The following is a 13657-nucleotide window of genomic DNA, read 5'->3' on the forward strand; positions in this document are numbered from 1 at the left end:
ATTATAATTTTGATCTTTTGGTTTCAATTTAAATTGCACCGCTGAATAAATACCAAAAAAGGTTCAAACAAATGGTAAGAACCGTAAACAGAATAACCTAGCCTATAGATTAAATTAATATTAAGTAACAAAATAAAATATAAAACAAATACATGTCAAATATATTCATTTCATAATTGAAATTCCAAACAATGCAATAACAACATAAAAGTGAAAACTGGTAACCTATCCCAATTGATCAATAAGTCAGTAGCCAAGCCACTCAAGTAGCCATGCAACCTTCTTGATTGAAACCGTTGAAGCTGCTAAGCAGGTGTACTCTGAGAAATAAAGGTACAGTGGAGGTACATTTTTGTTTTTTAAGGAACAAGTACAACAAATGTTCTATTTGGGTACTAATACGTACCTTTATAAGCAAAAAAAATTACAAATGCCTTGTTTTTTTGCTGGCTAGGTGCAATTTATGTACCATCCCAATGACAAGTGTTTGTGCTTTTATAGGACCTTATTCAAACCTTTTTTTATGAGTGTGGAGACACCTAGGGAAGCTAATTTGCTAAGGGAAGAGGCGTTGGTATGCCAGCAGGGGGCCCTCTTTCAGGTGAACCAAATAGAAATCAAATGCACCAGCTCAGTGATTGGTACTGTGCTGTAGAATGTGCTACTCTGTGGTTGGAACATTACATGAATTGTCAGGTTTGGTTTATGACAAGATGAGAGGGCTGGCAGTGGTCATTCCAATAAACTCTAGACAAGTAGCTTGTTGTCTACAGGACAGAATGTTCACATATAGTACAAATTGATCAAGTAAATGTATATTTACAAATATATATTTACTTCAGTCCTTTTAGTCAGTAGAGTCCAATTATTTAATACAATTGGCAGTCAAATCTCAATAATACAAAAACTTGTTAATCAGTTAGAAATGCCAAGATCTATTAAGCACTTTACAAAATACAGAAAAATTTTGCAAAAATATTTATGAACAATTTAATAGGCTAATTAAATATGCTAGAAATGAAAAGATTTAATTAAATAAAGGGGCAGACTAAACAAGGAGGAACGTGTTGTTTGGAAGATCATAAGACCTTAACAACAGAAGATAAATAAACTCCTCAAAAAAAGTTTGGAAATTTGTGTTTGGTCGATCATATCTCTGTTGTTACTATATTATTAGCATTGTATGTTATATAATTGGAAAGCCTATTCATTTCCCTTTACAATGATGTCCCATTTGTCCCAAGTGAAATGTGACAAATTTCCCTGCCAATGTCAAACAATGTATTCTTCTGTTGTTGTTTGGGGGATTGGATGATTGAACTCTCTATCAGTAACAAGGAACAAACAAGACACATTGGTAATTTTACGCTTTATTCGTTGAACAAACAATCAGGAGCCTCAGTAGCGGGTGGAAGATCCATACGCAGCCACAACAGCCTGGCACCTCCTCCTCATGCTGGTCACCAGCCTGGTCACGCATTGCTGTGGGATGGCATTCCATTCCTCAACCAGGATTCTTCGCAGGTCAGCCAACGGGGTTGAATGGAATGGCCTGCCAACACCCCAGACCTCAACCCAATTGAACACTTGTAGGATCAGCTCGGGTGTGCTGTACGTGCTAGAGTGACCAACGCAACCACGTTGGCTGACCTGCGACAAATCCTGGTTGAGGAATGGAATGCCATCCCACAGCAATGCGTGACCAGGCTGGTGACCAGCATGAGGAGGAGGTGCCAGGCTGTTGTGGCTGCGTATGGTTCTTTCACCCGCTACTGAGGCTCCTGACTGTTTGTTCAATGAATAAAGCGTAAAATTACCAATATGTCTTGTTTGTTCCTTGTTACTGACAGAGTTCAATCATCCAATCCCCCAAAACAACTCAAAACAATAGAGTCAATACCAACAGGAGAATACACTGTTTGACACATTTCACTTGGGACCCCACCCACATAATCAGCTGTGCTGCTCATCCCACAAATGCATGATCCTTACAAATGGGACACCATTGTAAAGGGAAATGAACAGGCTTTCCAATGATATAACATACAATGCTAATAATATAGTAACAACAGAGATATGATCGACCAAACACAAATTTCCAAACCTTTTCTGAGGAGTTTATAATGTGTTGGCTGGCATTCCAGCAGAGGGGCTGTCCAGAGTATATTCATCAAGCATCATGGTCAGGCAAGGTTTTAGGTTGAGTGGAGTAGAGTGTGGATGTGTTTGCATTGTCATCAAAATTATTGATACTTCTGTTCTGGTAAGCTCACCTTCAAAGTTTTTTAGATATTAGTTTCATGTACCCCCAGATCAAAGGTGACCAACATCTGTGCCAAGAACTTGGACTTAATGAAAGCCATTCTTCTGTGCCTGAATTAATCTGTGTGTATGCATTACTCAACAATACAGTACATCAAAATACATTCAATGTGCATAGAGTCTGCTAATGGTCTATAAAAGCAACATTGAATTAAATGGTAGTATTCATGTACTACCAAATAATTAGCCATTCCATATTCATTGCCAATAACAATGATTTGAGAGTTAACTCCGAATGTGGGATAAGTATAAAACAGATTCACAGTTCTAGGACATATTTATTTCCTTAACAACAGTGCTCTAGAGAAAATATAGTTGCTCTTTTTTTATATTGAAAATTTTAGTTAAATGAGATCAAGGAGAGAGACTGCAAAATCAAAATTTCAAACTGTTTATTTTCTCCAAAGTCACAATTACCCACAGTGGTAACACAACCAAGAACGTATCCCTTTATGTGGATTGACATTTTCCAGAGCGATTCCACTTGAAAACCTTGTTTAAAGGTTATTTGTTGGGATTGTGGAGATTTCCTATCAATAAGCTGACAAACTGAAATTGGTACAATTCCCTCAATTGCATTGCTTTTGCAAACCTTTACCCAGAAATATCCTGTGTTCCTCAGGCTGGCAATAGCATGCCAGCCACTTTAAATGAACTGACTACCTAATATATGAGTTATGGTTTATTCATTTACTGGCAAATGCTAGTGTGTAAAGCAAATCATATACTGTTCAAATGCTTCGACATGTCTGATTAAATGGGCTTGTGCTGTTATTTATGGCTTCAAGCATGAGTTTGCCACCCATCTCCAGATTGAGCGTCCTACCACCAGTGTGCAAGAACACAAAGTCCTGAACACGGGCTGGGACGTCACAGACAAATGTGGCATTTGTTTGGTTTGTAGAAATCTGCAACCTTGTGGGATCTGAAAATAAACACAGAAGGCACCGTTTCATTTCTCATTTACTTTTTGAAGCAGAATAAGCCAAATAGCATTATTTAAAAAAGCATAGTTTATGTTTTTTGGAGGAACTAACTGCCCACAAATAATTTTGAAAATGCCTATGACACTGTGATCTTTGGCTGTAGGCTATGTCCAGATAAATTACCTACCCACTACCAATATCTTTGTGGGATTGCTCCTATCCGATCGAATGTAATCCCATCCTTCCCTTTTGTATTCGCAAGTCACAGAGATCTCGTTGAATAAGGAGACGGGCTCCCACAACATCAGTTTTTCCCCCGTTATCCAATGGCTGCATGGTGTCTGAGCCACTTGAATCGCGTCCCTGTATACCATACATTCAGAAGCTTTGTATCGAGGGGCTTCGCAGTTCACCCGGACCTTGCCATCAAGCATTACCACCTGTGGACTCATTTTCAGCTCTGGCTTTTCAGCGGTGCCTGTTGGCAAAGAAAAAAAAACAACATTTGTGTCTTTGCATAAAAACATCAACCTAAAAAAGTTGTATTTGTCGCCATGTCTCACATTGAAAATAAGAACGTACCCCACACCACCACTGCTGAACTGTCGCTCGGCACGGACACATAGTTTTGCAGAGTGTAGTCACATCGAACTGCCGTTCTGGTCCCGGCTGGTCTCCCAGCCAAGAGTTCACGTGAGGACAGAAGGAATTCGCAAACATAGGACTGAGTCTGAAGCGTTTTTAAAGGGACCTTGGACTCATCTCTGTAGAGGCGACAAAAGCCTCCAGTGTAATCAATGGGAACTCCACAAAGCACCTTCACCCACTCTCCATCCTCGATATCAGAAGAATTGACATTGATCCATGGTTTATCTGTTATTGATGAGAAGGATGATCCATGGGTTATTCCATTATTGATAATGACTCGTTTGGCATTTTGCTACGAGAATACAGTTTCATAAACAAATGTTATTACAATAACATTTTTTAAAAATGTGTTATGTCTCTAGTTTGGCAACAAAAATATCTCACCACTCCAGTATGATCGTCGAGCACCACAAAAGCCTGTAAAACAGATGTGAATGGACAGAGATATACAGCAGGATGTAATCACGGCTCAGTTCACCAAACTGAATAAAGGAAACATCAGTATGATATCTTAACACTTATAAAGTCAATCTGAAGACACAGCATGTCTTAAAAACGTAGAACTCAAAGAGTAAATAGGACACGACAAATAAGAACCATAGCCTTGTAACACACTATAAATGCATTTTATTTCACAAAGGGTGTAACCAAGACTTCTGAATGTACGCTAACCAATTGCGTAACACGGCTCTGATGGCACAAAGAATAATTAATAAAAAGACGACAAAAATACTTACCAAATGTCACGATTGCAACAATCCACAAACATGACAGTTTCCGAAAAAGGGGGTAGTGTGTAGCAAACAGCATATCTTATAATTGCATCTGCAAAAATGTATAACAGAACTTGACCTCTTCAGTGACTAGAATGTCCTGTACTGATAGTCACATTTTGTAGACATTTCCTTTGATTGATCATGTGGGCAGTGACCTGTAAGTGGGTCAATAACAAACCAACTTTGCTGTTAGAATGGAGCATCATCTAGTGACAGAATTAGGTAATGTATGAGCAGTACTGATAAAAAACCTCACCTGGGCCCTTACTCACAAAGTATCTCAGTGTAGGAGTGCTGCTCTAGGATTAGCATCATAAATAAGGTGGCGATGTGGACAGGAGAAAATGATTCTACAGTAGATCAGCACTAATTGTAAAAGACACTTCATGAATACAGACTCTGTGATAAATGCTCCTCATAGTCACAGTCCAGCCAGGTCCAGTATTTGTTACACTCATCAAGAAGCAGGTCTGTCGACTTGTGGTCCTGTATGCAGAGACAAGGCAGTTTTCTATGACCATGTTTTCCCCAATTATGCATGTGTATGCGTGAATATTGCCCATAATCTTTTAGCAGTGATGTGGAAGATGTGAAAAGTCATACCACAAAGTAGAATCTTATTTATTTTTAGATAGATTATTGTCTATTTTTTATAAAGCAAATTATTAAATAATTATCTCAAGATATATACATGCATAGCACATGTATGTATGTATGTATGTATGCACTATATGCTAATATTATGATAAGTAGGGCCACCAGTTTGCCTCCACCATGTGACTTGCAGGGAATGAAACTTGTACTGTATTTCAACAGTTATCCTCCAGGGGTCCCCATAGGCACTCCAACACCAGAGTCAAGTACCTAATTGTACAACTGAATGTCTAATTGAGAAATTTATAAAAACAATTTGTTGATCTAATATTAAGAGAGTCAGGAAAGAAAGTGAACATGGAACTTTAAATGATACAAAAATGATGTCTTTGAGCCAGTAGTCCTCACCCCTGGTCATGGAGAGCCACAGGGTCTGCTGGCATTCATTGTTATTCAGAGCTTGACTAGCACAGTAATTGATCAATTAAAGCAGTTGATTGCACTGTTAAGTCTGGTCACCAGGTTTCTGGGGTCTGAATCGGTCACTGAAAAAAAAACAAAAGCCAGCAGGCTCTGTAGCTCTCCAGGACCAGGATTGTGTATCACAAAAGTAGAAAGAAAAATGCATCCATATAAAGCAGGGATGTCCAGTCTTATACAAATAGGACTAGTGTGGCTGCAGGTTTGTGTTTTAGCCCTGCACTAAGACACCTGACTCTACTTAAAGTCTTGTTTGAAACCAGGATTAGTTAGTTGAATCATTGCATTGCATTGGGCAAGAGGTGGGAATACACCCTGGACAGTTTGCTAATCCATCGCAGGGCACACACACCATTCCCTTACACATTCATAACTTGGGGAAATTTTGACTCTCCGATTAACCTAGCCTGCATGACTTTGGACTGCGAGAGGAATCCCGCATGGATGGGGAAAGCATGCAGACTCCACACAGAATGGCCGTGGCCGGGATTTGAATCAAGGACCTTCTTACCGTGAGGCAACAGTGCTATTCTGTGCACCATGTGCCCAAATTTGTTGCTTGTGTCGCTTGTAGACATTGCTGTCAATTATCAACTATGCTTGATTAGTGGCAATTACTTCATCAACTTAGATTATTAAGGTGGTGCAAATGGGATAATTGTCTCAAAAGGGGCATGACAAAGAGGCTACCACGACCTCTAGCAGGCAGAGTGCTGTACAACGTGAGAAAACAAGGGGAGGCAAGCATGTTAGACAGGCCCAAATTTTGGTAACCAAAGAATATACTTGTTATTTGCCAACATATTGTTCTGTCCTTAACAGCTGTGATCTAGAGGAAATATATTAGCTCCCACACATTAAAGCACATTAAAGCATGCATAAAAAGCATTTGGCTGTAATTTGTATATCGGAACAAATTGTATCTCAAAAGCTACATCAATCTATAAAAACCCAGTTAATAATTATTGGACTGTGGTACTGCCCACAAATAATTTTGAAAATGCCTATGACACCGTGGTCTTTGGCTGTGTCCAGACAGATTACCTACCCACTACCAATATCTTTGCTTCTATCCGATCAAATGTAATTCCATCCTTCCCTTTTGTATTTGCATGTCACAGAGATCTTGTTGAATAAGGAGATGGGCTCCCACAACATCAGTCGTTTCCCTGTTATCTGACGGTATCCATGGTTTCCATGGTATCCAAGCCACTTGAATCCTGTCCCTGTATGCCATATATTCATGACCTTGGTACTGGGGGGATCACAGTTCACCTGGACCTTGCCATCAAGCATTACCCCCCGTTCGGCCACCCATTTTCAGCACTGGCATTTCAGTGGTGCTTGAGGGAAGAAAAGCCAACATACATAAACATGTGCAGGTCGATGTAAATATAATGATTAAACCCAAGTCATGTTTGTCTTGCTGTCTCCTAATGACCATTGGAACATTCTCCACATCACCACTGCTTCACCACTATGCATGGACACATAGTTTCTGGCCCCAGCTGGTCTCCCAGCCAACAGTTCATGTGAGGATATGAGGAACTTGCATGTGAAGGAGTGAATCTGCAGTGTTTTAAAAGTGGTCTTCTCCTCCTGTAGAGGTGACCGAAGCCTCCTGTAAATATTGTGGCCTAAACGAAGGCTATTACAATTATATATATATATATATATATATATATATATAATATGCAAATTACCAGCTTGACAACAAGCACTCCTTAGTTGCAATTCAGCACTACCGAAACCTATTTAACAGAGAGCACTCAGAGTTATATGATCCTGATATGATATTTCCTTGATTTCAACCTAGTGAATTAAGAAAATATCAATTGAATATCTGAGCAATAGCACTCACAAATGTAAGGCACAGTGTGTCTTGAAAATATGCAACTCAAACTATAAATAGGACAGAACTCACAAGGACCAAGCAAGGTCTGTTAATATATTATACATGCAATACACAACCCATTTTTGGGGGTCAAACCAAATTGAACACACCAACAGGTAATGTAATAATTCTACATGGGAACAAAGTTCAGTAAATGATAAACATGATGGAATAAAAATATGAAGATCTCCACAAAACTGTCTTTTTCTGAGAAGGGGACTGGGGGGGAGGTCTGTGGAGAAAGACATATGTGGCCGTGTTCTCATATAAAGGAAAATCTTACCTCTGCCAGTAGAAATGAAAGCATATGAAAATATATTCTGTAATGGATCCGTTTTATTATTATTATTAACTTGGACTGACCAGGAGAACAACAACCTGTGAGTCTGTCAACCAAACACACAGCATCTACACAGATGAATAATACTGAAAAAATACACCAATGTATGTTAATTAATTAAAATGTAAATTTGAATGTCTTTTTGGCAATATATACAGCTTCCGTACTGTTATCTGCTATGATGGCCTATTTTTATTTTTCTCCCAATATAAAACTTAGAAATATATTAGACCTACTATGGCTCCTATTCTCGCTCTTGTATTTTAGTGAGGTGTACCTTTCACAGCTTTCTGCCTTTCATTAAGTTCTATAATATTAGCTCCTTTGCTGGTATTATCGAGGGAAAATACCTACAGTTATACCCATGTGAAACTGCAATCCTGTTTTTATTTACAACAATGTGCAAACTATTTTCGTATACATAAATCATCCAGTAATACAGTTTCCCCTTGTCGACCATATGAAAGCTAGTTTCACCAACAGGCTTGCTAGATAAGGTCCATAGCTAAGCTCTGCAGCATGTTCATTTAGATGACACAAGTCAGAAAGTCACACTTTAATGAGACACATAATGCTTGAAACACTTTCTTCTCTTGAGATGGCAAGATGATATAACACAGCACCACAAATCAAGTTAGGAAATGGGCTGATATTGCTGTGGAATAGGGCTTGTTTATTTTGTGTGTGAAGTTCATTTTGTGTTTGTTGTAACATGGTTTCATTGTGATACAAAGAAATTGTTAGGCAGATCAATTAAAAATGACTTTCAATATTTTCATTCCTGAGACCAAAGTAATTTTAACCTAAATTCAATACCTGCATGTTAAATTATAAATTATAGCTCTTTCACTGGTATATACAGGGAAAACACAGATTACTAACAGTACAACTGGTGTATATTACATAATTGTGGGAGAACCTGAAATTAGACAAAGAAAAAAATAGAAATGCAAGTTGGAAAAGTAATATAACGGTCTACTGGATGTGCATAAAACCAGATGAGTTCACCTGTGCTTTTTTCTCCAGCTTGATTGTTTTTGTTATTTTTTTGCTTCAACAATGGCTTGTCTGTCTGCTTATACAGAATATCACACATATTGTACACTGCACTGTGAACCCAGGCTATTGGTCAAGCTCTAACAGCTACGCAAACAGCTTTCAGCTTTAGGCGAGAGATCCAAGTGAGGTTCAGATATGAATTATAACTGAAAACACACCCTTTTGTTTGATTTTTATTACCATCTAACAACAATACGAACACAAAACAAACATTACAGTGTGCAAATAAGTGGTGGAACAACATGAACAACAAAAGAGCTACACATTTTGGCAATTAACTTCACTGAATTGTTTCTTCTCACTTAGCATAAATGGGAGTCAAACAAAGCAAACACACTTTTTACATAAAAACAAAATAAGAGTTTCTGCGGGATGTTTTCACCCCAAACCACTTGTGATGCACATTTGAATTATGTCAATATTCAAATGATTGGTTGGATGCAGTTTCAGGCTGACACAAACGGACCCAGGAGACAGGTTTGAGAGATGACGAGGGCCTTCTACATAGGCTTGATGCTCTTTTCGCTTTTCATGTAGTCCATGGTTAATCATGCCCCTTTCATGTACTTTGTACAAACCGCACTGTTGATTTGCATGAAATTAGACGAAAGCCAAGGCTATTCAAGTGGACAACGGTATGGAAACACAATAGACAGGCCAATGGGTGGTTCAAAGATCTAAACAGAAACATGTCCAATGGCAACACAGAAAGAGAAAGTAGGAAAAAGCCTGACTGGTCAAAGAAAATAAACCTCATTCAGGCTTCCTCAGTCTAGCCACCATTTATACAATACTGCTTTTAACTGTTTCCAAGATGTATTATTAATATAACTACACAGCACAGCTACAGGAAGAATGGTCTATCCAATAAAAGTGAAATAATAATAGAAAATGAAGTACAAAATACATTCTCAATCAGGGGTATGATATACATCGAATGGAAATTAAGGTTTAAGTCAAAGAAATACAAATTCATCATTAATTGTATTCCTTAAATATTTAATAATAATAATAATAATAATAATAATAATAATATCTGCAGACTACACTCTTTCAAACTACTCATTTTAGAGAGTGTCAATAATGTCTGAAACAGTCCTTTGTTTGCACTTTTACAACAAGTGCTGTACGTAATATACAAATACACCTTGAACTGAAACTGCACGTCTCCTTCACATGAAAAAAGCAAATTCAAAGGATAATACTCATTAGTCAGGGTTACAAATCAGGTGCTAAGTGCTTCTCTGTGGCATCTTCATGTGAAAGTGGGAAAAGTCCAGTACCAGCAGTCCTCTGGGCATCGGAAAGAAACAGACAAAAAGAAACAGTTTCCAGTTCAAGTAAGAAGCTGTAGTTATATACACATTTCCTTCCAGTTTGGCCCTTTTTTTCCTGGCAAAAGAGTTCTCACTGTGCCTCAGCCCTTTCCATAGTGCTAGGGAACTCCTCCGAATAATATTACAAACGGGGGTAAAAATGTCCAGGGCGAACATCAGCACACAGGCACACAGACACACAGACACACACACACACGCACACATTCACTGATTAGTGGTGAGGGACATTTACACTCCACAAGGCAGGAGGCTTCCTAGGAGGAGGATGTGATGTTCCCAGAGGACACTATGGTCTCCCGTGGCGAGTACTCCGGCTCGTCCTTGTTGGGATGGGAGGAGTTGTCGGACTTGCTCCTGCTGAACTCGGCGCCGATGATTGGCCGCGTGGACTTGCCCCCCGGCTTGCTGCAGACGGTGCACAGGAGCATCCTGAGGAAGGCGCGGCGCATCTCGTTGCTGGTGAGCGTGTAGATGAGCGGGTTCATGGCCGAGTTGAGCACGGCCAGCGCCAGGAACCACTCGGCCTTGTACAGGATGTCGCACTTGCGGATGTCGCAGGCCACGTCCAGCAGGAGGAGGATGAAGAGAGGCGCCCAGCAGGCGATGAAGCAGCTGAGGACGATGATGACCGTCTTCAGCAGCGCCAGCGACTTCTCCGAGCTCTTGCTCCCGCGGCCGTTGGAGACCTTGCGGAAGACCAGCTTGCGGCTGCGGGTGCGCACCAGCGCGTAGATGCGGGCGTAGAGGATGACGATGGCCATGAGGATGACGCTGAAGATGGTGGTGCAGAAGAGGATGTAGGTCTTGTGGTAGAGGGGCAGCACCGTGGAGCAGCTGTTCAAGCGGTCGATGCAGTTCCAGCCCATGATGGGGAGGCCGCCCAGGATGGCGGCGATGAACCAGCACATGCTGATGAGCAGGAAGACGCGGCAGGTGTTCCCACTGTTGTGCAGCTTCATCTTCAGCATGGTGAGGTGGCGCTCGATGGCGATGGCCAAGAGGCTGAACACCGAGGCCGCCAGGGCCACGAACATGCTGCCCTCCCGGAAGAACCACTGCGTGGTGGTTAGTTTGTAAGTGTTGGCCCCCGAAAGCAGGATGTTTGCCGTGTACACCACCCCCGCCAGCAAGTCCGACAGAGCCAGGTTCCCGATGAAGTAGTACATGGGTTTGTGGAACTTCTTGGTCCTCCAAATGGTCAGAAGGACCAGCACATTCTCAAGGATGATGAAGCAGCACACAATGATGAAGATCACAGAGTCTGCCTTCAGCCCTGAGTCCGTCCGTACCTTTCCTGTGTTGTTGTAGTGCGTGGCTATCAGGTTAGGATCCGTGGCTGCCATTATTCCTCGTGCGCTGTCGCTTAAAAATTCCTACTTATGTGCAGTCCTCCACTTAGTCCATTGAGGGGCGCTAGTGGACAAGGCTTCGTTGTTGGCTAAACCAACGTTCTGTTGATGTGTTATTTTTATTTACTGTCCGTCAAGAAAAACTTTTCATTGCCAAGAAATATGAACCATATACTGAGGGACCGCATTGTGAAAAGCCTGAAAAAAACGAGAAATAATTAGTCAACTGAAAGAATAGCAAATCATATATTATCAGCATAATGTGGAGCTGGGTCGTATTGTCATGTTCGCCCGTTTCCAACTCAGTACAGCTTTATGAATTAGGCAGCAGCATATACCGGCAAGTGTATCTCCCTCAGTTCTAAAAGCTAACGAAAGCGGGGGAAAATATAATATTATTATCGAGTTTAGAAATTATATAGGACGCAGTGCATAATTGGACATCAAAACAGAAACGTAATCCTGTGAAGGAACTTATCTGAAGTCTTGCATCCCCCGTTATTATCAATTTTGCTCTGCTTGCGGCAGGTTTGGATTGTTGTAATAGGAGAAAAAGTAATGACTCTGTTAGCGATTACTTTTATTTCAAAAGTCCACATAATCTAGCCACCAAACGCTTGATTTTCCCTGACGCAATTAATCGAGATCACGATTTTCTATTGTCCATAAAGGCTCTTTTTCACAGCTCCTGTGTCCCTCTGAACTCAGTTCAATTCTCAGAAAGTTTCTAAAGCCTATAAAATGAATATGGAAATTATTATTAGAGCGCAGGCACAAAGCAGGGCAATGCAAAGAGCTCATCATGTTCATATGTTATAAAATGCACCGCTTCTCGTTTGAAATATTAGCCTACCAAAACAAATTAAATTTAGGATGGGGTAGCCCTATCTACCTGTTTCTAAAAAAGCAGCACAGGCAAATTGCGTGTAAATTAACGGATATTGAAAACCCATTGTCTAGTCATTCACTTAAATAACTGAATTATAGAAAATAAAAATAGAAGTTTCCAGTTATTTTGAATTAGCGCGTCAATACCCAGAGGTGTTTCTTAAAAGCCAATTTAAAATATTATTTAATGAGAAGACGTTAAATTACTTTACGTACGTGTCGTATGGTTTGACCTTACCTTAAAAGTAGATATCCATGCGTTTTATACAAAAAAAACCTCATTGATATAAATTCTAAGTATCAACATATATTCCAGTCGATGGATGTGTTCTTCAACGTGTACTACAAGAACAAACTGCAAGCCGAACTCCAGTCTGGCGCTGTAAAAGCAATTTTTTTTTGGTTCAGCCCCTCATTCATTTCCCCTCCCCCTTCACTTTCATTATAATGAAGTCGTGCCATACAGCCTACATTCTTGAGACCTTAAATTGTTTCAACTAAAATTCAACTATGATCTCAATTTAATTGTCATAAATGTTCGCCACTGGATTCAATTATAATACTCAATCCTAACAAACATTTGAAATTGAAATGAATAAATGTGATCTGACACCGGGTTTGGCATCTTGTCACATTGCTACATCCTCTAAGTCAGGTTCATTTTAGGTATCGCAAACAAAAGGCCACAAAATCGATAACTGTGAATTAATTACATTTAGTTTCATATATAGGCTAAGGCTATATGATTTTTTTTTTTTTTTTTTGGTCTTCAACAAAATCATCATCTTTATCATTATCATATTTCTCAGTATTAACATTATTATAGTCATCATCATAATCACCATACATTAGCGGTATTTGTGTTGACTGAAAAGATAACGCAGCTCTCACGCTTCACCTGAACTATTAGCATAATTATGTCTGAGTCTCAGCCATTCCAGTCTGGAGGGAAACGCGTGTTTTTGCTCTGTTGGCTTCCAAGCCATGCAGCAATTAACCTATGTCTGTGGAAATAACAAGAGTGGATTAGCAAGGAGCTCTTTT

General features: G+C 39.9%; 2 protein-coding genes across 2 annotated transcripts; both read right to left on the reverse strand.

Moving 5' to 3' along the window:
- Window positions 1-2697: 2697 nt before the first annotated feature.
- Window positions 2698-4826, reverse strand: LOC118225086. Its single transcript, XM_035413119.1, has 5 exons — window positions 4634-4826; window positions 4281-4313; window positions 3831-4121; window positions 3436-3726; window positions 2698-3247 (listed from the first exon to the last, which is right to left on the reverse strand). The coding sequence occupies exons 1-5, from the start codon at window positions 4704-4706 to the stop codon at window positions 3054-3056; spliced, it is 882 nt and encodes a 293-aa protein (XP_035269010.1). The 5' UTR covers window positions 4707-4826; the 3' UTR covers window positions 2698-3053.
- A 4205-nt stretch (window positions 4827-9031) lies between these two features.
- s1pr1 (sphingosine-1-phosphate receptor 1) lies at window positions 9032-13006 on the reverse strand. Its single transcript, XM_035412143.1, has 2 exons — window positions 12852-13006; window positions 9032-11923 (listed from the first exon to the last, which is right to left on the reverse strand). The coding sequence occupies exon 2, from the start codon at window positions 11717-11719 to the stop codon at window positions 10631-10633; it is 1089 nt and encodes a 362-aa protein (XP_035268034.1). The 5' UTR covers window positions 11720-11923; window positions 12852-13006; the 3' UTR covers window positions 9032-10630.
- Between the last annotated feature and the right edge of the window lie 651 nt (window positions 13007-13657).

The sequence above is a fragment of the Anguilla anguilla genome, chromosome 4 (assembly GCF_013347855.1).
Source record: "Anguilla anguilla isolate fAngAng1 chromosome 4, fAngAng1.pri, whole genome shotgun sequence".
Taxonomy (NCBI): Eukaryota; Metazoa; Chordata; class Actinopteri; order Anguilliformes; family Anguillidae; genus Anguilla; species Anguilla anguilla.

Bases quoted from the DNA above. Each gene is read 5' to 3' on its own strand.
- LOC118225086 (XM_035413119.1), bottom strand. From the start codon at position 4,706: ATGCTGTTTGCTACACACTACCCCCTTTTTCGGAAACTGTCATGTTTG. The intron at 4,314-4,633 runs GTAAGTATTTTT...TCTGTTTTACAG, and splicing joins TGTTGCAATCGTGACATTTG to GCTTTTGTGGTGCTCGACGA. The intron at 4,122-4,280 runs GTGAGATATTTT...CATCAATAACAG, and splicing joins TCGACGATCATACTGGAGTG to ATAAACCATGGATCAATGTC.
- s1pr1 (XM_035412143.1), bottom strand. From the start codon at position 11,719: ATGGCAGCCACGGATCCTAACCTGATAGCCACGCACTACAACAACACA.